This window comes from Bombyx mori, chromosome 5 (assembly GCF_030269925.1).
Source record: "Bombyx mori chromosome 5, ASM3026992v2".
In the NCBI taxonomy this organism is placed as follows: domain Eukaryota; kingdom Metazoa; phylum Arthropoda; class Insecta; order Lepidoptera; family Bombycidae; genus Bombyx; species Bombyx mori.
In genome coordinates, this window is record NC_085111.1 from 13,711,949 (window position 1) to 13,736,249 (window position 24,301).

General features: G+C 37.8%; 1 protein-coding gene across 1 annotated transcript; it reads left to right on the plus strand.

The window, feature by feature from the left end:
* Window positions 1-21,337: 21,337 nt before the first annotated feature.
* Window positions 21,338-22,979, plus strand: LOC101741019 (fork head domain-containing protein FD4). Its single transcript, XM_004930004.4, has one exon. The coding sequence runs from the start codon at window positions 21,523-21,525 to the stop codon at window positions 22,273-22,275; it is 753 nt and encodes a 250-aa protein (XP_004930061.2). The 5' UTR covers window positions 21,338-21,522; the 3' UTR covers window positions 22,276-22,979.
* The last annotated feature ends 1,322 nt before the right edge of the window (window positions 22,980-24,301 follow it).

A 24,301-nucleotide genomic window follows, 5' to 3' on the forward strand; every position in this document is an offset into this window, starting at 1 on the left:
CTAACAATAGACTGATGGAATACGTTGGTATTCAGTCAGTCTTTTGTTAGTATATGTACCTATTGAACAACACTATAGCAAATTCAATTTGATTATGTTGAATTAGGAAATTTATTTTTAATAAAACAGGACTTAACTAAGGCTGGATATCAAATGACTGAATTGCTTACATAATATGTACATACACATATGTATACTTGGTTAAATTTTAAAAGAACGTCGTATGCTTGCGTTGGAAATTCAACTCACTGTTGCCAGCACATTAAGTTTGTATTTCTCCTTGTTTGAAGCAACTGTTTGTTAAATGATGATACAAATTCATTTGAGATCTCAATTGTAGTATGTTCAATGTTTTATTGGATTGGACTATAATTAAATGATGTATCATATCATATATTGGAACTGAACTGAACTCTATATAAAATTATCTCGGATACACCAATTCGTACTTTTGCCTTGCAGTTGATGATTCTTGTGAAAAGCTCAAACTTTGCAAAATGGTTCCTTTAATGATGTCGTCGATGACGTAAATAGGTCTACGTTCTTCCACTTATATAGTTCATGCATTTTTGCATGGCACTTAAACAAGTAACACGTAGATTTTCCGAAATTCCTAAAAAAAGGATGTTTATCGGGGACAGAAGATATCACGAAGTCAGTAGGCATTATCAGGAGGGGGCCACCTACGACCTAAGGCAATTAAAAAATAAACCAACGACACCATGAGTCATGAGGTGGAAGTCCCAATGGCCTAATAAATTAACTCCATGAGAGTCGATGCAACCTCTACATGATCGATCTTGGTAGGCAGCGGCTTAACTCTGCCCCTGACATTGCTGACGTCCATGAGCGACGGTGACCACAGGCGGGCCGTGTACTCGTCTGCCTACAAGGGCAATAAAAAAAAGTATATTTAATCAAATAAATCAGACGAAAACTCATCAAGGCTTAAATGTTTATGTGTGACAGTGTGATTCATCTATACAAGTTTGGTTTTTTAGTTCCTCTTCTTTAATTATTCTCTTCAAAATAAATCAGAGTGGATATTGGCTTCGCACGGTACGGTACGGTACTTATAAAATTTTCTATTATTATTCAATACACACGTACTTTATTCTATGAAAAATTATATCAAGTGAGAAATCAAGGGACTTATTTGAAACAGGAATCGATTTGATAATGAAATGCGAAAAAGTATAATTTATATTTTAGTTTAATGACTACTGGATGAACGGTGGATGAGTCTTTATCTTTTTAATTTAATACAGTTTGGAATTTAGTTTAAGTGCTTGTGATGTTGCTTTTTGGGATCTAATGGAACCCTTTTGAAAGCGTAGGAAGTTTAAAAAATAATCTAAAACCATAATTCTAAGTTTCGAACTATTTATTGTACGGTTTGACTTTTTCTAGTTTTTTTACCATTAATTATCTACTAAAATGCACTCGGCTTTCTGACCAAGTAACAGTAATTGTGTATAAATGTTTTCAAATTTTCATTTCAATATAAACATTTTATACTCGTAGTTAAAAGGCATCAAATAGCAATTGAAATAATTTATTTTTACCAAGCCAATTGCGAGCCGATACTATTCATCTACCGAACAATTTAAGCTGGACATTAGAATTAGGAAGAAAACTATTAAACGAAGTATATTTTTTTCACTTTGTTAAATCTATTTTACCATAAAATACACTTTAATAAATAATAGCCCTTAATAAAAACACATCAACCTCCCAATGATAATTTTACGTAATAAAAACAGAGGTTGCGTGACTTTACGAAAACGTCCGTCCGGAGGAAGGCTCGGTCAAATTAAATTAGATTAAATTGATTTATTGGTGGAGGATCGTGAGGAGAACTCCTCCGGGGTATCGCTTCGTTCCGCCCGTGGACTCCCAAATTCAATTAATGCCATTCGATTCGGGAACTTACCGGAAAAATTACCAATTACAAAAAGTGAAGCTTCGCCAGTGTCTTTCTCGTTTCAGTTGCAGCTGGGTTTCTAGTGAAGTTGAATTACTTTGTAGTAGTAGAGTTGCATTTCATACAAATAACTATACACGTCATAAAGTATTTTGTATTGATATCAACAAATGAAGTTGATACTGCAAGAAAAATTCATATATACGTATATAGGTACGTATTAAAATAAAAGACGTGTGGCACTCGGGGACTGTCGCGGTAAAGCTATTGCAAAGCATTTTTTATCAACTTATGCAATTACAATTAGACAATAATAATTTAATATTAAAACAATAATAAAATAAGACCACGCTATATTTATAAACATTAACAAAAGCAAAACATTAACTGTCCCCTTCACACTCATAAGCTAGACCGCGTGAGAGAGAGATGGGCAGACTTTTCATGATGCTCATGCAGTGCGACGTCACGCCGTGCGCTTATTCACAAACACTACACCAGCGCAACGTGTGAATGTGTTGAACGCGAGCTACATAGTAGGCGTAGTGGGGGTGTCAGGTTATTTTCGTTACGTTATTTCTTGAATCAGTCGCCGCGATCAAAGCCCGCGATAGAAGCTATGCAATAGCTTAAAAACAAGTTTTGTATCCTTTATTTCATAGATTAAATCTATGGAATTAACTGTAAAGATCTATTATGTCGAAAATAATAATGATTTATTTCACTTATAATAAGTTTTAAGCCAGCTAGGTATGTTTTATCTTTGCTAGAATTTGAACAAAAGACGTAATTAAGCGTATAGTCTGCTCGACTTAAAAGCAGTCGTTTTCTCTTAAGTATTCATTGTTCGACAGTTCGCTCTGAGTACAATTAGATTATTGTTACAAGTAATTTGTAACGTGTATAGGTTGTATAAGCGGTTACATCGACTGACAGATTGTATTGTGACATAACAACGGGAACATTTGATAAGACTAATTAATGTTCGGATGTAATTAGACTTTGTGTTTGTTAATCGAGTTATTGTATGTTGCGTTTAATTGAAAATTGCGAGCTTTGAAACGTTGTATTTTTTTAATTACTTAATGTTCTATTTTAAGTACCTATGCAATGTAATAAGCACGGATTTTGCACTGTAATTGCATTTGTTGCTGCATATTTTTTACAAATGTAACGTTCATATTGTGTTGTTTCTGAACAAGGAAGAGATCGTTCCAAATGATGTTTTCATTCATTAAGAGATAGATGTTAAGAGATAAAAAGCCTTAAGCTAGGATTTTCTTCTGTGCGTGTTGCTCTGGATTCGACAAGCAACGCGCCCCCCTCGTCACGGTCATAGGAGAGGACCTCTCGCTTCCGCGCGTCATGACTACGATGCTCGGCAGCGACGAATCCTGGAAGGTGATGCTCGACTTCTGCGAGTCCACCATATCGCAGAAGGAGGCGGCGGGACGAGAGAGGAAGAGCTCTTCCCTTTCCGCACCGATCCGTCGCGGTAGAGCCGGGGGCCGGAGGAGAGATCACGCTCGAACATCCGAGCCCCTATAGGTGGAGGCTTCTTCCCGGTGAAGGACAAGGGGTGACCTGAGGGGGTAGAGGCTGCGCGGCGCGCTACTAGCACTCTAGCGCGCTGCCAAGGAGAAATATCTTCACGATAAAAAGAGCAACCGGTTGGCGGTGTACCACGTCCCGACCCAGCAGGCTGGTTCTGGTCTAGCGGGGTATTCTGGGCCATCAGTGGCACCGTCTGGGCGGCCTGACGGGTTGCCGTACCGAGACGGCCGGCGTTCCAGAGGTTTCGATTCGCCTCGAAGGCTCCGTCGGCCAGGCGTTCTTGGGATGAGCTGCGCCGTCTGGTTGTAGTGTTGACCGCGGTAGCCTCCTTACCTCATCCGGGTTCTGACCTCGGAGGGGATCGGAACCTTGGGCGAAGAGTGCAGGGGAGTCGTTTAGTGGGTTGCGCCCTGAAAACATCCTTGGGCCCGCGGTCTGGCAGTCGCGAACCAGTCCCACATACCCCGCGCGCCCCCTAGGCGCGGGGACCTCGTAGAAGATTCGGCCCGAGGCCCGAAAAAAAAAGGAAATAAAAAAAAAGGATTTTTTTCTGTGTTGTGTTCCTTGAATACATATTACGGTGACAAGCACACTAAAATCCCAAACTTCTAGCTAGAAAGATTATACGATGACATTACAAGTCTTGTGACTGCTGGGATATCGAATGCTATGTCAATTCGGGAAGCTTCATCTCGAATGAATGTTGCCCCATTATCGTGTTTATGTTCAAAATTAATAGATGAAATCACATATGGAAGACAAACAAAATTAAAATTCTCTCACAAAGGAAATAAACTATACAATAATTCGTTCCGCACAAAAGAAAATATTTACTCCTACAAGGAATATCGACCTGTTTTTATTGTGAACGTGCAGTATGTTATTGTTTAACAGATATGTGTACTCGTATCTATCGAAGTGAATCCATAACTCAATGAAAAGTGACAGAAAAAGACAATTAGATATGATAGTCAATGATACAAAAATGAACATAATTGAAATGAAGTTTTTAGTTTGTTTTATTCAATTTAAAATTCATGAAATGTTATTAGTAGTGCTCAAAATCTCTTGTAGTCTACATTTTCTCTATTGAATACTATAATCAATCCGAGTATATTAATCAATTGTTGATTCGATAGAAAATTATTTAATGATCGCGAACAAAACGCACGGCTCGTTTACATGGAAGTGTGGCAACGTACAAAACGATTTACACGCGATAATTCTGATACATAAAACATTTCATTAAAAGCGAGGCCCCATTATTCAAAGATATTTATTCATGTCGAACGATTGCCTTTCTTTTGTTAATCGACAATGGCGTCTCCGTGGTGTATTCCATTTGCGCGGCATCGTTCGCGTTCACTCGTTCATTGTGCACGCGAGCGTTTTGTTTCGCGCCGAGCGGCGTCTTTTCACAGAGCCCGCGCGGACGCTCACGTATTCTATTCGAAAAATTAAATGGAGCCAAGATTGATGAGCTTAGACGCGACCTGTGACTCGCACTACCGAATGTAGCGGGTCCGAACCGAGCCGTTTGTTTGGAATGCGTTTTATTTCACCCTTTGTAATAAACGGTAATTATTGGTAGCGATAGTGTGAGCCGCCCGTGTTTATGTAGCCGGCAATGGGCTCATTTTTGTTTAACATTCGGGCCCATCCGACCGACTAATAGGATTTTTTAGATAAATATAAGTACATCAATCGCATCTCTGAGTAGCCGTATTGAAATGAGTTTAATTTATAACAACTTTTATCCGCCTTCGGAGCATCAATCATCATCATTAAGTGCATCGGCTAAACAAAACGTATTTTAAAAATAAACGAATCGTAACATGGTGTAATTAGTTAATTTACCTTATTGGAATGATGTTTAGGGCTAATTGCTTAATTATTGTTTATATTTACTACAAATATGAAAGCGTTTTGCCACAAAATGTATAAAGTAAAAAAGTAGTAATGATTGGATAAATGTATTTTTACTGTCACAACCAGGACTAGATGACATGAGTAAACGTTATTTGTGCATAATTTATAAGTTATTTTGTTTTAAAAAAAAATTACCCATGCATAGTTTATAGTCATTAAAAGCTAATTCGATTATTTGGTCGGCATAGGCTTGAAGCGACCCGGAGGTTCGTGTATGACCCTGTAATTTGGAACAAACCGCCGCGATACGTGCTTCTCGGAAACTATACTCTGTTTTAAATGACTCTTGTGTTTGTATATGAACTGAGAAAAAAACAAGAAAGATAGTAAAAGTAGTCTATAAAATGTTTACATACCAAAATTTTATTTACATACAAATGTTTACATACGAAAGTTTAATTAATACCAACATTCCTTTTCTGGTGGTAGAACCTCTTGGGAGTCCGCATGGGTAGGTACCACCACCCCGCCTATTTCCGCCGTGAAGCAGTAATGCGTTTCGGTTCGAAGGGTGGGGTAGCCGTTGTAACTAAATATACTGAGACCTTAGAACTTATATCTCGAGGTGGGTGGCGCGTTTACGTTGTAGATGTCTATGGGCTCCAGTAACCACTTAACACCAGGTGGGCTGTGAGCTCGTCCACCCAACTAAGCAATAAATTAAACTAAATTAAACTAAATAACATTAGTAGGTAGGTACAGTAGACTACGTAAAGGTTAATTTAGGTAGATACGACAGTTGTGTTAAGTTTATTCTAAATTAAAGTTACTATATGCGTGGTGTAATTGAAATCTTAGCAACTGAATTTGGAAATTCATAACATAATAACTAAAACCTGCTTTCAATCTAATCTCTTTTTCCATTTTAAGTATATTTTTTTATATCGAATACCTACTATAATGCGTTTACGAATACGTTTGCCTCATTCCTGCCAAACCTGTGGAAACGATAAAAAGACGTTCTGGCTTAAATGATAGAACCTCTGGGGTACTGTATTAATTTATGTTGGTGTACAAATCGGGCGTAAAATTCTATTTGTTTTCTATGAAACTACACACTCGAAGTTTCTGTTCCGACAAGCGATTTTTTAAATTAAATTTCCTGTGAAACAATGGTTAATTACTACCGATTGGCCATTTTTTTCTATGTATTATAATTGAAATGAAAGAATCTTCTGAAATCTATACTAATATATAAATCTGCAGTGATTTTTACGCATGTTCCGTTATAACTACTGAACCATGCATCCGATTGACTTGAAACTTGGTATCCATGTAGAAAATGTACTTAATGGATAGGCTAATATTTCTATGAGCGTTGTAATGCGCAGCGAAGCGGGCGAGTACAGCTAGTAATATAATAAATATATACTAGTGTAGTTGATTAACAAATAGCAGATCAAGTTCACATGTTTCGGTAGGCAGCGGCTCGGCTCTGCCCCTGGCATTGCTGAAGTCCATGGGCGGCGGTAACCATTCACCATTAGGTGGAGACGTATGCTTGTTATAATTCTGCATATATTTTTCAATACTCGTCCAAAAAATAAAATCAATACAGAAATAAATTAAAATTGCGCGTTCAGAATCAATTTAAGTCGTTTAATGTACTAAACGAGGTTTGTCTATCTCTAAACAACGCTTAATAATTGTATTTGCATGGACAGAAATAGCTGACTATTAGGAAAATAAATGTTTATGTTGTTAGTGGGAAAGGCCGCAATTACTGAGTTCAGACTGGGGAACGTCTATAAGATTTTATCTCAAACGGTGAGCCGGCGTTTTCGTACGCCTAATAACACAGTTTAGACCACGCGGTGAATTATTAGACGTACAAATGCCGTAATGTATATGTAGAAGTAGCCAAAGAAAATATGTTCATTCGATATCTTTTAAAAATATATATTTTGGAAGCAAAAAAGTAAATCTGAATAATAAAATTTTTGTTTTTGATTTCATGTATATGTGTATTTGTCAATCGATTTATAATTTACAGAATTACGCCATACTTCCTTTGATTAGCACACCATGGTAGGTAAGGAATGTTAATCTCCACCACGATCTAAGTTTAGAACCGATACGTATGTATCTTAAGGTAGTGTCAGAACGCTACTTCGACAAAGCGGCGCGACACGATAATCCTTTTATTGTGGGCGCCGATAGTTACCTATTCGACCCAGGCGACGGGGCAACGCAAAGCCACTGTCGCCCGAAACATGTCTTGTTGGATTCCTCGATTCCTCTCTTGGTGCTTTTGGGCCTCTTAAGCACCGGTCATAGTCCTCATCGAACTCGTTGACTACGACGAAGAGTTCGACGCGTGAAATTACCCAAAAACACAGCCCATTGAGTTTCTCGCCTGATCTTCTCAGAGTCGCAATTTCGATCCGGTGGTAGATTCAGCGAAGCACTGCTATTGCTAAGGCTATTGTTGGCAAATTCTCTCAGGTTGACCCCGTAAGCTCACCTACCCATCCGAGCGTAGCTGCAATAGCCCCCTAGGCTACCAGCGAATAGGTAAATAATAAAATAAAATTTATTAGAAAAAAATACATGAAAATAAATATCTTTTGAATTTAAATCTCGATCTCGATCAATTCAGTAAAAATATTTGATATTTTTTGTCGTACATCAATCATAGGACTTTCGGATAAGAAAAGAGGAACCACGTGCATTTACTAGCAAACGTTATAATAAAAATAATTGTTATTCACGCCGCTTGTGTTTGGTGAACGTTTTTGTGGTCGGCTGTCCGCTGTCTACAAATTGAATTTGAAACGAAATTAGAGCGGTCTGCGTTTTGTTGTTACTATCACGTCACGAGTGTCTATTTTTTTTATAATCTGAATAAATGTTGACGTGAGTAGTAAGATTTGATTTTATCTGTGGCATGTCGAAGATCTTGTTTTTTTTTATTGCCTTTGTAGGCAGACGAGCATACGGCCCTGCTTAGCATACCTGATGGTGAGTGGTTACCGTCGCCCATGGACTTCAGCAATGCCAGGGACAGAGCCAAGCCGCTACCTACCGTTGTTCCAAATTTATATGAGTAAATGCTTATCTTGCTATGTATTCCATTTATTTAACAATATAATTTACCTCTGTATTTAGATAATTATTAATTGGAATGAAGTAAATGCTTCAGTTGCATTGGCACATTGGATATCCCGCTCTTCGAGTCGACAAACACTAATGCTTGAAGTAGGTAGGAGCAGTTCGGGTACACATACGGCTTAGACACGACTTAGATATAGCATTTATTCTTGTCTCGAGTATTTTCCGACATCCATAACGTAATAGACTTGCTAGGATCAGTGAGCAATGCATAGCAATTTAAAATTTTATACAACGAATATTTATTTATAGATTCTTAATTATAGTAACTATTTTATTGTCATTGTATTATTTTTGACGTTTCAAATACTTAGCAGTTTTCGCGTCGTTCCGATGATTAAGCCGTAAAGGTATTTAATTTTAATTATTATATTAAGTCTACGATTCTTAGAAAATATTTATTTTTCAAAAAATACACAAATTGTACACGAATTCATTGATTGCTCAAGTCGAATTCAATCATTTAGAAAGAAAACAAGGAAACAAACCGGCAATTAGTATTGTAGGGAGCCGCCAGCCATCGCAAATTCATTACAGGCACACGCTGACGCTTCCGTTTCCCTTCCCCCTCGACGCTAATACTAAAAACAACGACGCATTGCCTTGAAACGCTATCCATTACCGTTTTAATTATAGCTTCCTTGAAACTAAAATAGCTGTTTCATTGGAAAATCTAAATGAAAAGTAAGAATGGTATCGGACTTTTTTATTGCCATTGTAGACATGCAAACGTATGGACGAACTGATGGTGAGTGGTCACTGTCGCACATGGACGTCACCAATACAAGGAGCACAACCAACCTGCTGCCTACCGCCAGGAAACAAATGTATTATAGCTCTCAAGATAAATTGAGGAGTGAATCTATACTAATATTATAAAGAGGAAAGATTTGTTTGTTTGTTTGTTTGTTTCGAATAGGCTCCGAAACTACTGGACCGATTTGAAAAAATATTTTTCCATTAGAAGCCGACATTGTCCCTGATGAACATAGGCTACTTTTTTATTATTTTTTTTATTATTTTTTTGGTTTCATGTGTGTTTTAATGTTTCCGAAGCGAAGCGAGGGCGGGTCGCTAGTTTATTATATAGCCAAAGACGGTACGCAGCACGTGATAGTATTAATTTTACTTCCAATTGTTTTTTATTGCTCATATGAGCAGAACGAATCCGTGGCGCTTAATTATTTAACACCAGATGAGCCGCGAGATTGTGCTTGAATTCAAGTTGTGCTTGAGGAGGTGCTAGTCTTTAAATAACCAATTACAGACGATCTGGATCAGTTTTTGTGTCCAAAGACAAATGTGTCAATCGTTTATAAGCATTCAGAGTTTCTGAAGTTAAACTTCTTTCGGCGCGTTGAGAGTAAAATTTTAATCGCGACAGATTTGTTAAGACTAGAGAGTAAAGATACAATTTAGTATGAGTGAGAGTGAGAAAATAGACAGAGCGTCTCGCGAACCAGTCGATCTTGGAGGGAGGGAGAAAGCGAGCTAGGTCATTTCCCTTAAACGTATTCTGTTTACGGGCGTCGGCCACTAGATGGCTTGTTATTAGTTTCTCATTGCTCCTGTAGATGGGAGCAGCATATTATCTATCTTAAATATATTTTTAATGATGCATTAAAAAGACAAATTTTAATTATTTTTCTATATATAATTTAAAATATATATAAATGGTGAAGAGGTCGGAGCTCATAGACATCTACAACGTTCAGCCAAAAGTCAAAATATCAAAAACCGAGAGATTAAATCTGAAGACTGAAGGTAGGCCAGGCGTTGGCCCTTGAGCCTGTCTATCCATCTACACCAAACCTATGTAAACCAAAAGAAAAGCCATTGATTTCATCCTGTAGATACTGGAAAAGTTATAAAATTAGTGCATTGTCATCGCGGCTCTTGAATTTTCTTTTTGAAGTCACTGAAAATGACGTTCACAGATTCTGTTATTTACAAAGATATCAAGCTAAATTTTTTTTGCTATTGCCCTTGTAGGCAGACGAGCCTACGGCCCACCTGATGGTGAGTGGTTACCGTCGCCCATGGACTTCAGCAATGCGAGGGACAGAAACAAGCCGCTGCCTACCGAAATATAAGCATAGCATAAGCGTCTTAAAAATAGACTATGATCGGATTAATATTGAAATATTGTAAGTTCAATGTAGGCTAAACATTATGTCGACTATCGTTGCCTAGCTCGAGGGTGTGGGTTGAAAGTGTTCGAGTGTCAAGATTGCATCAGCCTGACGTGACTACGTTTGCATAGTCGTTGTTTGAAAAATAACATAAGCTTGGAATTAATTCTGATATTATTGTATGCGTTTAAATAATTATATTGTTTCGTGCTAAAATTTTTTTTAAGTTGAGTTTTCTTATTGTTTTCGTGTTCAAACATTTGAGCTTTTATGTTACCGTAGTTAATGTCATTAGCTATAGTGCAAGAGAAACGATGAAACATTTAGAGATATGAGGTGGAACAGTTTTGTTCTTATTCATCACTTCATTTAACGATTTGAAGTATTTTCTCCTGTGTTGTAGGTAGCAGAAACGAGCATGAATACTATAACAAATCTATTACTGGTGGTAGAACCTCTTGTGAGTCCGCGCGGGTAGATACCACCACCCTGCCATTTCTGCCGTGAAGCAGTAATGCATTTCGGTTTGGAGGACGAAGCAGACCTTGTAATTATACTGAGACCTTAGAACTGATATCTCAAGGTGGGTGGCGCATTTGCGTCGTAGATGTCTATGGGCTCTAGTAACTACTTAACAACAGGTGGACTGTAAGGTAGTCCACCCAATAATGCAACAAAAAAAAAGCTTGCAGATGACGAACACCAAACAATTTCAACAAATAATTCAGCCTTAAGTAATCTGACAGCCTGCTTAACTATTTCAAAAATGTCCAAATAAATAAAAGAAATTTCCTATAACAAAATAATCCTGCAAAATTAGATTTTATTTAGTGTAGTCGTGAGATTTTCAGTTCGTCTATTATGTGGTGTGCCCACCTGCCCGTCTGTTACGAATTAATAATGACTATATTCGTGCGATAGATAATCGACCTCACGATAGCTTCCTTGTCAATAATGCAATTGTATCTCTGTCTGTATTTCTGTAACATCGCTGTTCTACATCATAATGTCACGGAACAAAAACTGTTTAAATTAGATATGAAAAAAAATATTATACGATTTTTTTTATTTTTTATTTTTTTGTTGTTGCTTAGATGGATGGACGAGCTCACAGCCCACCTGATGTTAAGTGGTTACTGGAGCCCATAGACATCTACAACGTAAATGCGCCACCCATCTTGAGATATAAGTTCTAAGGTCTCAGTATAGTTACAACGGTTACCCCACCTTTTGAACCGAAATGCATTACTGCTTCACGATGGAAATAGGCGGGGTGGTGGTACCTACCCGTGCGGACTCCCAAGAGGTCCTACCACCAGTGGCTCCCAAGAGGTCCTACCACCAGTCCTACCACGAATACGTGTAAACTAAATTAAGCAATTCAGCAAATTAGAAACGCATTTAAACATGGTTGAATTACGATCAATGATCAAAGAGGCGCCTGTAAGTTAGATTAAATCTAATTAAGGATGCAAGGAGAAAAATATTTTAGTATGCGAACGTAAATGTCAATTTAATTAAAGTTCGCCATTCTGATAGAGAATAAACAGCCACGTTAAAATGGAAGCTCAATTAATTTTAGACAATCAATTTGATTCATTCGAATTATGAATTCGATTATATAAATCGATAGTTAATGCATCTGAGTATCGGAAGCGAATTGCTAACGAAGCCTTACTGTTTAATTAATATTTGTAATCTTTGGATCGTCTGACAATTACTTATGTATTTTACAACATGAATCAAAACGTAGTGGGTCTAGTACAATAATATAGCTAACCTAATATGTATCTATGTCTTATAATAATTTTTGTTATATATTTTTTATAATTTATTCCATATATTTTTTTAAATTAAGAATAAGAGAGTTTTCATTATACCTAGTCAGGTCATAAGTATTGTCACACAGTAAAAACTTTTCTTTTAGAATGCTGGCCACAAAAAAGTTTATTGAATTCGAATTTCGAATTGTTCATGAAAATAAAAATGTATACTTTTAGAATTTTACTCATTTTTAAATATGGAGTGGACGCTTAAAGAAGACCGTGTTGCAGTTATTGCGTTGCATCGTTGCGGTTACGCGCCAATTCAAATTTTTAACATACTGAAAAATTTGAATATAACCAAAAGATTCGTTTATCGTACCATCAAACGATACAATGAAGACTCTAGTGTAGATGACAGGTCAAGAAGTGGTCGCCCTCGGTCTGTTAGGACTCCAGCAGTCATAAAAGCTGTGAAGGCGCGAATTCAAAGAAATCCCAAACGTAAGCAGAAACTGTTGGCCCTTCAGATGGGGTTAAGCAGAACCACGGTGAAAAGGGTCTTAAATGAAGAATTAGGGCTTCGGGCATATCGAAGAAAAACAGGACATCGTTTGAATGCTCGTCTAATGGACCTGAGACTGAAGAGATGCCGCGCTTTGTTGAAGCGGTACGCGGGAAAAAAATATCGGGAAATTCTTTTTTCGGATGAAAAAAAATTTTACCGTAGAAGAGAGCTACAGCAAACAAAATGATAAGGTGTACGCACACAGTAGTGAAGAAGCGAGCAACCGTATTCCGCGTGTCCAACGAGGTCATTTTCCATCCTCGCTCATGGTATGGTTGGGAGTTTCTTATTGGGGCTTAACAGAGGTACATTTTTGTGAGAAAGGTGTAAAAACGAATGCAGTTGTGTATCAAAATACAGTCCTGACGAACCTTGTGGAACCTGTTTCTCATACCATGTTCAATAACAGGCACTGGGTATTCCAACAAGATTCGGCGCCAGCTCATAGAGCGAAGAGCACATAAGACTGGCTGGCGGCGCGTGAAATCGACTTCATCCGGCACGAAGACTGGCCCTCCTCCAGTCCAGATTTGAATCCGTTAGATTACAAGATATGGCAACACTTGGAGGAAAAGGCGTGCTCAAAGCCTCATCCCAATTTGGAGTCACTCAAGACATCCTTGATTAAGGCAGCCGCAGATATTGACATGGACCTCGTTCGTGCTGCGATAGACGACTGGCCGTGCAGATTGAAGGCCTGTATTCAAAATCACGGAGGTCATTTTGAATAAACTTTAGTGTCATAAGAATCTATGTTTTGTTAAGTTCATTTTGGTATATGAATGGTTACATAATGAATAAACTTGTTTCAATTATTTTACATTAAACATGTGACAGAATTTATGACCTGACTAGTTATATTAGCAGATTACCATAATATGTCACTTCCCAGTCTCAATCAATAGTAATTTATCAGTCCTAACTAACTATAGTTGATATTTTACATTGAAAGATTTTGTTACATAATCTCAGTTTTCAATTAAATTGAATAGTATAGCTACCATGTACATACAATGCTATGAAGTCGTAGTGGCCTAAACGATAAGATGCCCGGTGCATTCGTATTGATCGATGTGATTGTACCGATGTTCGAATCCCACAGGCAGGTACCAATTCAAACGCTAGCAGCCGCCAAAGCACCGTTCTCCGTATTCGTCGAAGAGATCAATGTGACACTTAGCTCATAGCATCAGCCTGCTGAGTTTTTACTCCGGATTATCAGCTAATCACGATGCGATGGTAGATTTTTTCATGAAGTAGTTGTCTGGGCTGTGTTATTCCGTTCGAGGCTCTTGAAAGTTGGCATCTCCCTTCTCGCCTTTCAGCTCACCCCTTCTTGAAGCTATGAAATCTTTCGGACCAACAATCTCTGTATGTTATTGTAAAAAATACTGTCGCTATTAAGAGTCGGATAATCGTAATTCTAATGCAACTTACGTCTCGATTCAGTAGCATTCAAATAATAGCGTTAATTATGTTTCGATAATCACATATTACCATATTGACCACCGTCGGCTGCTCATTTACCTATGGTAAAAAAAGGATTCAATAGTCAGAACTAGGTTAAAAAGAAACAAAAATATGTTTTCAAATTTTGATCGTTCTCTATTTCTAAACAAAAATATATCTCTATTAAACCGTTTAAAACCTGCCCAAGTTAATGGAGATAATAAATACGGTTTAAATTTGTACATCACTTTGATAATGGGATGATACATCTCGGTTTTTGCACACTGGAGATCCTATCTGTTTGATTTAAGATAAGAGGCAATTAAGTGGTCACGTTGTCGACCCGGCATCAAGTTTTCACACGTCATGTAATGTAAATAGAAATAAATAATCGTATTCTATTATTGCGTAGGGCGCCTTGTGAGTACGCACGGCTATACCTACTATCACCACTATTTTTGCCGCGGAACAGTAATGGATTCAGCGAAGTACGCCGCAGCAGTGTTTTCTGAGTATTATACCTGCATACTACGATCGTCAACTGGTTTTCACTGGTAGTAGAGCGTATTGTGAACCCGTATGGGTAGGTACTGCTGAACAAGAACAAGCTGCCTTGTTCTGTCACTAAGCAATCATACGTTTCGGTTTGTAGGGTGGGATATCCGTTTTTATGATACCATGTCTTAAGTAAGTGGTGGTATTCTCTCTCTCTCTCTCTCTCTCTCCCTCTCTCTCTCTCTCTCTCAATTTAGTATTAAACTACTTTTACGATTTAATCTCATGTTTTTATTATCATTAAACTATTAACGACGTGTCGAATACTTTCCATTTTTCGGAATCTCTGACGAGTACGGTGTTGTTTGTGGACATTTGAATATTGCACTAACCACAGTTCAGAGAGAGAGAGAGAGAGTATTCTTTATTGTACACCGAAAAACTAATAAACAGTGCGATACATTAAATACAAAAAAGTACAATTGGCGGTCTTATCGCTAAGAGCGATCTCTTCCAGACAACCATCAGCACGTTCTCACGTCCTTACGGATCCATCAGATCCAATAACCTTTGCATTAGCCGCCTTCAGCTCTAACACTAGGAGCAGGCTTAGGGACCTCGGTAACCGTACTCGTCGAACTCGACAAAGAGTTCGCCGTGCAACCTAACCCATGAATCAGCTCACTGTTTCTCGCCGGATCTTCTCAGCGGGTCGCGATTCCGATCCGGTAGTAGATTCATTCGCGAAGCAGCTGCTCTTGAGTTGTTAGGTCTCCTTCGGAGGCGCTCGAGTGGCTTTTAGCAAATCCCACCGCTTCTGGCTGAGCCTTTGCTCGCCACCAGTATCCTTCAATCATAAAAAAAAAAAAACCATCAGGTGGACAAGAATCATTTGGAAACGAACTACGCGCGGTGTACCATTCGAGTGAAATACATAAACATTAAACATATACATATATCTACATATATATGTTCAGTTTGATATTTTAAAAAAGACTTAGATTTGAAAACCATTAACATTTCAGAAAACTAGTGATATATTGGTCGTTTAATTTAATTAAGATCCTAATGGCTAGTTTTTAGACTGTTTTATACGAATACTTTTTAACATAGACTGCAGATTTATAAATGGACAGAGACAAAAGTTTTTCTTGTCTGTTTGTTAAGCGATTTTCTTTTTTGCGTTTAGCAGCTAGCTTTAGACGAGTTTTTGTGTTAAAATATATTGGGCTTATACAGTTTTTTTAACTATTAAATACTAATTACAAAATATATTTTATTGAATGTATTTATTTTCTTGTCTGTAGGTATTCATAAAATCTTGTGGTGCCAGAGGATAGTTGAATTTGAATACAAGTTCAGTTCATATATAAAATGAAATACTCCTTACTACTCGTGTCCATAATTCTATAATTATTGACAATTAATTTGTCGCGTTCGATGAGACAAGAAACGGAGCAGCTTAAGATAAGATGTTTTCTTTTGGAAACGGATTAGCAGACATCACAAGGCGAATCTAATATTCATCTACAAACTTCATCTAGGTTTATGAAGTTGCAAGGCAAGTAACAAATACCATACCGTTTAGATTGTCGACAACCTCTTTCTCACGGATCGTTTGGAACCACTGAGTCTAGGGATGGACCTTGGTTTTCTCTGTATTTTGTATAGTATGTTCCATGGGCAGTGTTCTGAGAAATTGTTTGAGATAATCCCATCATCTTGTTTTTACCATCGCACGGCCAGCCATCGGAGCAGATTTCATCTGTATCTACTACCCAGAATCAGTGCGTTCATTCAGAGATCTTTTCTGCAATGTACCATCCGATTTTGGAATGAACTTCCCTCCTCGGTGTTTCCTGAGCGCTATAGCGCTCAATATTGAGGAGAGCACTCAATGGTAGGAAGCGTCTTGGTTGTGCCCCTGGCATTGCTGACGATGCTGACGACCATGAGTGACTGTAGACACCCACCATCAGGTAGGCCGTATGCACGTCTACCTATAAGTAGAATAGAGATAGAATACATAATATAATAAAAAATATATGGAGCTTTACATATTTCATTCACTTTTTTTTTTTTTTTATTGCCCATTGTAGGCATACGAGCATACGGCCCACCTGATGGTGAGTGGTTACCGTCGCCCATCGACTTCAGCAATTCCAGGGGCAGAGCCAAGCCGCTGCCTAAGTAGTTCATTTTACATATTTCAAAATTTAGGTGAGCCGTTTAAACGCGGAAGTGTTCAAATACTTTTTCGAGTCAATAAACAAAATTCTTCGTATTTGCGTTCACCGGCCCTCTGAAATAGAGAATTCGGTATCAGAACTATAACGTCCAAAAGTGTCACTAAATAAGCATGTAAAAACCAACTTTAACATGATAATTGTAAAGATAAAGTTCCCTTTGAACTTAGTTCGAAAAAGCCGGCACAATGCCTCTGATAGCCAGATACTTTTGTTAATTAGGTTATCTCTCCGACGGCATCTACAAAGGGCTCGCGCTTAAAAAGCTAGTTGATATTAAAAATGCGGCTTGTAAATTTTATCATAAATCACCCTGTGGCGAAATCAAGGGGGCGCGCGAAATTTCGAACTAAGTTCCTACAAAAAATATGCAAGTAATGATGAAAGCTTGAGAGCTTTTTTGAGTCGTTTCGGACGGTGTGCTTAGAATTAATTATTTTGAAGTGAAGCCGGTAATGGTGATTTTATGTTGCCAAGTCTCAATTGTTACCTACTCACTTTTAATATTTTTGTGGTATTCTTAATTCTACGTAGGCATGACGAAATGTCGAAAATTCTGCACGTCACTATTTCAACTGAGGAATCTTTATTTGAAATAAATCCAATCGTTGTTGAAATATTTAAAAAAAAAAACACTTTAGAGACTCGACTAAAGTGGAGGACTGGAATTTTGGTTGTTGTTGAAAAAGTTGAAAAAGCTAATCTTTTCTGTAGTATAGGTATTTCACGAAGTACCTAAGTCTTAGTAATTTATCACATCAATTACTTCCTAACTAGCTACACATGATAGAAAAGTTAGCAGTGTCTTGAGAACATATACCTAATTATTATTAAATTTTAGATTGTAGAACTTACTGCTACTAGAGTTAGTTTTGCTTCTTTTATTTTTATTACACAATGTTACTCCTTCATCGTGGAAGCCAGTCGCGAACATTTGTTAAATAGAACAAAGTAAGAAGATTAGAAGTATCAATACTTATAACGATGATAGTAAATAGAAATGAATGTTTAAAAATTACATGATTAAGATGAGAAATAAGCATTGTAACACTTTCTAATTTTTGAAGGAGTTATTTCACCATATTCTCTCTCTAAGACCTCATTCTTATTAGTTCCTTCCTTCAGTTATACTCCTCCTGCCTGAGGGTCGTGACCACCTCCATCCATGAGTTTCATCCTCACGATGTTCGGAGCTTATTAAAGTTAAGGAATATTAAAAATAAGCCAATCGCTGGAGCCTACTTTCTGTTTGCCTGTGAGTATTTAATTTAATTTTATACTTAATCTTCCATTTAATATTGGTTACTGGTGGTAGGACCTCTTGCGAATCCGTACGGCTAGGTACCGCCGCCCTGCCTATTTCTGCCGTGAAGCAGTAATGCGTTTCGGTTTGAAAGGTGGGGCAGCCATTGTAACTATACTTGAGATCTTAGAACTTATATCTCAAGGTGTGTGGCGCATTTACGTTGTAGATGTCTATGGGCTCCAGTAACCACTTAACACCAGGTGGGCTGTGAGCTCGTCCACACATATACCTAAGCAATAAAAAAAAATGTTGATTCCCGATTATGCTAATCGCGAATCAACCATATGTAGGTAATCAGAATAGTATGCACAGAAGGCGTAAATCTAATTGTACTGAAAACCTTTTCTCGTTGTCCTCGAATTCAGACAAGCGTACGTCTTACTCCATGGTGAGAAGTCATAGGTCCGGGCCGTGCCACTCTATAGTGTAGACTATTCTGGACGGTAGGAAGTACAAACAATCTACGGAAATTACTATGGATGCAGAATGGTTCTATCTAATTAGGATGACGATTGCCACGTACCATCCGGCTACGGAATGAGCTCCTCTCCACGGTGCTTCCCGAGCGCTAGGACATGTCCTTCTTCAAAAGAGGCTTGTGGGGAGTATTAAGCGGTAGGCAGCGGCTTGGCTCTGCCCCTGGCATTGCTGAAGTCCATGGGCGACGGTAATCATTCACCATCAGGTGGGCCGTATGCTCGTATGCCTACAAGGGCAATAAAAAAAAATACCTCTGCTCTCTGATAAGGCGGGTATGGCAAAACAGTAGTAATATAATCATGTCAAACAATCGCTCAGGGAACTCCTGATGGATCGCGTGGTTTAAAACGCAGCGAGTATTATTAAGTCTTCTTTCCTTTATGTTTCCCTTAATGCTAAGGATCATGACTACATGTATAGACCACAAGTTTTCTCATAGATTCAATGAATTCGAACGAGTTCGGGTGTCTTCAAGATTGAACGTCCATGAGTTCCCCTCTCGTCTTCGTCTTCGTGTCTATGCCAATTAAAAATAAGAGTATTAATTTTTTCTTATGTTCTTTGGGTAATGAAGTTCCACAACGCAGGCGTTAGTCCTTAAATTCAACGTTAATTTAGAGAAATAAGATGAGGGCCGTTAAAAAAATTACGACTGTACATAATGAGGATGGGGTATCTCATCGAAACCAGAACAAGGCTTGTAATAAACATCGGCAGCCGCCTTATCGAGCGCCTCCTCGATAACCATCCGTGACGAATTCGTACCACAACGAACCACACGGACACATCACAGGCCGACGTGCCCTTGTGAACTGATATAACTTACGACATACTATCTTATGGTTAGGATCATAAAACACAAAATTGATTTTCGTGAATAAGGCTTGTAATACCGTTTTTAAATGGGTCGGAAATTTTTGACCGAGATATTAAATATGGATACGATTTCCAATTATATCGCGCTTGTAACGTTATCAGTTCGTTTTGGGATTTTTTGTCCCAAAATTTACATGAGAGTTTCAATTAAGAAAAAAAACGTATGGGAATTTAAAAGTAACACATATTATGTTATGTACATATTATGTTTTAGTATTAAGATATCCGTATTAAAAATAATATTTTCGAAAGTTATAGCTGCTGTACACCCGTCAGGACAACCTGTACGGAAGAGGCGTCAGAAACCTAGGGGATCAAATACCCCCTAAAATGCTGGTGCAGAAGGCAACGGGAAACCACTGCACTAATTTCCCACGAGAGTCATGAGCAGGTCGTATCCGACTGACGCATGACCACGATCACTCTGTCAAGAGTGTACGCATAGCTGCTGCACTAGCTCAATGGTTGTCCGGAAGAAAGATCGCTTTTAACCCTTAAACCGCCCAATGAGTGTAGCATAAGATTCTCATTAATTAGTAATTATTTTTTTATTGATCTTATCAAAGCTGATCTTACCATTCGAGTGTTTTTTTATTAATAATTCGAAAGTTTATTTTATTGTAAGCTAATTTCCATTTAAAAAAAATATATATACATTTGAAGCAAATCAAGAAAGCTCCTCAAATAATATTTTCACTACAAAACACCGTTTTTGTTGCAGTTCATCAACCTTATATTTCCCGGCGACCAGTTCATTGGAGAAACGATATTGCTAGAAAAAAGCTTTAAGAAAAGACAAATCGTGACCGATGGGCTTGTTCGAGTTTTTGCTTTTAAAAGTCAAATACTGCGCTTAAAATGTGGGTTAATTTAATATATTGTTAGAGCTGCTTTTTTGTTAGATTTTGAACCCGAAATAGTTCTTTAGGTGAGCGCAATGGAACGGTTTAGTGCAGAAAGCGTATATATAGTTTACTTATTTATAATTTACTTTTCTCGGTTGTGTATTGTTAATTCTAAATTGTAATTTAAACGGTAGCGGCTTGTAAACGGTAGGCAGCGGCTTGGCTCTGCCCCTGGCATTGCTGAAGTCCATGGGCGACGGTAACCATCAGGTGGGCCGTATACTCGTCTGTCTACAAAGGCAATAAAAAAAAAAAAAACATTAAATATTATCGTAAGTTATTTATCATATACTATAATACTGACGTATCTAAAAAGTATACCTATTTATCGTTAGGTAAAAGGTACGTATTCATACTCATCACTTGTTGAAATTATAATACCTACTCAGAATTTAATAATACTCATTTAACGCTGGATTGGTGTATAATTCAAATCTCTTTTTCTGTATCATCGTAATTTACATACGCTAAATAAAAAGCGGTGTCATCACAAAAGATATTTGGAGGCAATATAAACATAATATCAATTTAAATTCCTTGTTAGTGGAGCGAAAGCCGACATCATACCTGGAAGTGGGTGTTATCTATTGGTCGGTGGGTCCGCCAATCAGAGACGAGCAGAGGCTGGCTGTCGCGACGGGACATCCGGGCGGGCGGATCGGCCCTCGCGCTCACCGCACCTCAGTTCCACTCCACACCTCGTATCGATGTGACGTGTCCGCACTCGTGCTAGTAAATCAAAATTTGATCACAGATATTTAGTTCCCCGTTCGGGAAAGTGAAAATGCCGCGACCTTCCCGCGATTCTTATGGTGATCAGAAGCCACCCTACTCATACATTTCTTTGACCGCGATGGCGATCTGGAGTTCCCCGGAGCGTATGCTGCCGCTGTCGGAGATCTACCGGTTCATCACAGATCGGTTCCCGTACTACCGGCGCAACACGCAGCGCTGGCAGAACTCGCTGCGACACAACCTGTCCTTCAACGACTGCTTCGTGAAGGTGCCGCGCCGCCCCGACCGGCCCGGCAAGGGCGCGTACTGGACCCTGCATCCCCAGGCGTTTGACATGTTCGAAAATGGCTCCTTGCTTCGTCGGCGGAAACGTTTTAAGTTACAAAAGGGAGAAAAAGATAACTTGAATGCTGAATTAGCGGCTTTGGCGAATTTTAATCGGGCGTTTTTAGCCCGACAAGCGGCCGGGCCTCCGCCGCCTGCGAGTATACCTACAGCAACTTTGTACACATCACCGTTGTGCTCCCAACTGAGCCCAGAACCGGCAGAGCTTCCTGATGTTACTCCTATGACTATGTTGCCCAGAGAAAGACCGCGGAGGGCGTTTACGATCGATGCGTTACTGGAGCCAGATTCGCCTCGCTTGACACCGTCGCCGCCACAGCCCATGATCAGCCTCGAGGCTCGCATGGCGGCTCCGTACGTCCTGGCCGCGCAACGCTACCACGCCGAGCTGCTGCAGGCCGCGGCGCACGCGCTCCGACCCTGCTATTTACCGCCGCCACCTTTACCGGTCGCGTGACATCACCCTACGCTAGCGCATACTCCTCAAAATACGTGCAATGTTAGATTGTAAGTACTCATTCTCTTTAAATAATTGTAAGAAACAGGCCAACGTTCAGCCTACCTCATTTATAACTAAAATCAAGGGTTCCGAAATTACATTAAGCTTATTAATTAAATCCAAAACAGATACCTATTTGTTGTAGACATCTACATTTTAATTTCGCTGATTCCAAATACAATTTGTTAATCTTTCATACGAATAGAAGTCCGGTGAGGCCTAAATATCGAGCGCGCGTGTTTCCGTGACTCACACACGCCTCGAACACTTTCCAGTTTGTGATCTCATTTTGTTTGTATTTACAATATCGCATTTCAAATTAAATATGCTTAACAAGTATTATAACTCGAAAATTCAATTCATTTAATACAATAAAAATACGTAATATATAAATTCGTAAAGGCCGTTGATTTATTTTAAAATTTGTTTAATAAATAGTGTTGTTGTTTTAAATCTAGTATGCGATTTAGCATTTGATAAGGAGATTGTATTATTTAAGCATGTTAGTAGGGTTATTATTGTACAATACAAGTAGAATAAGACTTGTTATTTATTTTAGAGTTAATAATCGTTCATTTTGTAAGAATTAATAATTGGATAATTTTGTAAATACTGTTATAATTTGACGTAGGAATATTAAAAATATCGAATTTAGAAAAAAATCTTTCATTTGCATCGTTTATATTTTCTATACAGGGAAAATGGATGGTTTATTTTATGGGGTTAATTATAAACAAAATAATATCAAAATAAATAATGCTTTTTCCATAGACAATTATTTAGCTTTGAATTAGGATACTTTGCTATCAATGTTTTTTCTTTTACGTTAATTGTGTAAAAAAGGGAAATTATTGAACGTGTTTGGCCCTAATAGCGAGCTATAAATTGCATTCTCAAGACCATATTTCAGAACTCGAAGAATGCCAAAAAGATGAAAGAAGACACAAAATTAATTTAGAAATACAAAATTATCTGTTTGGAAAAGCACACCCTATATCTACTAACAGATTAAAAAAACAAAAGACAACTCATCTTAAATAAATTGTGTTAAAACATTACTTCACCAATTTATTTTAAACATTAACGAAATTACGGATATTAATGAAAAATATAACCAAAAATATGAGATTGAAATATTTTTTTTTATTTCATTGTAACCTATCGCATTTTTATATTATTAAGCCTGAAGGGACAACAAAGTTTGAACCCCAAATCGGGTAAATACAGAACATATATTCAAAATATAAACATTTCTTTTACTGTATTAAAAAACATACAATAACTAACTCGTCTGTCATGAAATATTAAAAAAGCACCAAAGATTTGTTAAAATTCTTCACAATAAAAGCTTTAGATAAGAACACAGTTTTTTCTCTTTTTAATAATAAAATACTTCTGTTTGTAATAAAGAATTAATAATAAAACTAAATCTTAAAAGCAAACATAGTTTCATATTAGTTATGTGTTCTGATAATATCGCATCAGCGCTTAGCAACTGTATACATTTCCATTTGAATGATGTATAATAGTAATATGTGCACGAATACAATAATATATAATCAAATCTCTCTTAGTAATTATTCTTTCGTGAACATTTATTATCTTGATTTTATTCATGCAAACCACTATTTTGTATTTCAAAGAATGACACTAATAACATTATTACACATTGTTGTGCTTAATGTGTTTATTGTGTTGTTTATTCAATTACCAAAAAAAAAAAACAAAAAAATTTAAACTTTCCACTTATTTATTTGTCTATGGTAGTATTTAATTCGTAATTGTTTTACCAAAAGATAACTTGAAAGTCGTACTTGTATAATTGAGAAAGTAAGAGACTGGTTAATGTCTTCGTGGGGGGTGGACCGATGGCGTGATAAAAGGCGAATGGTAAGTGGTAAAAAATAGTGACGGTGGTGGTCTGTTTCACGGTGTAACGTAGCGAGTCGGGCGGTGCTTGTGCGCTAATAACTCGTGATATTGC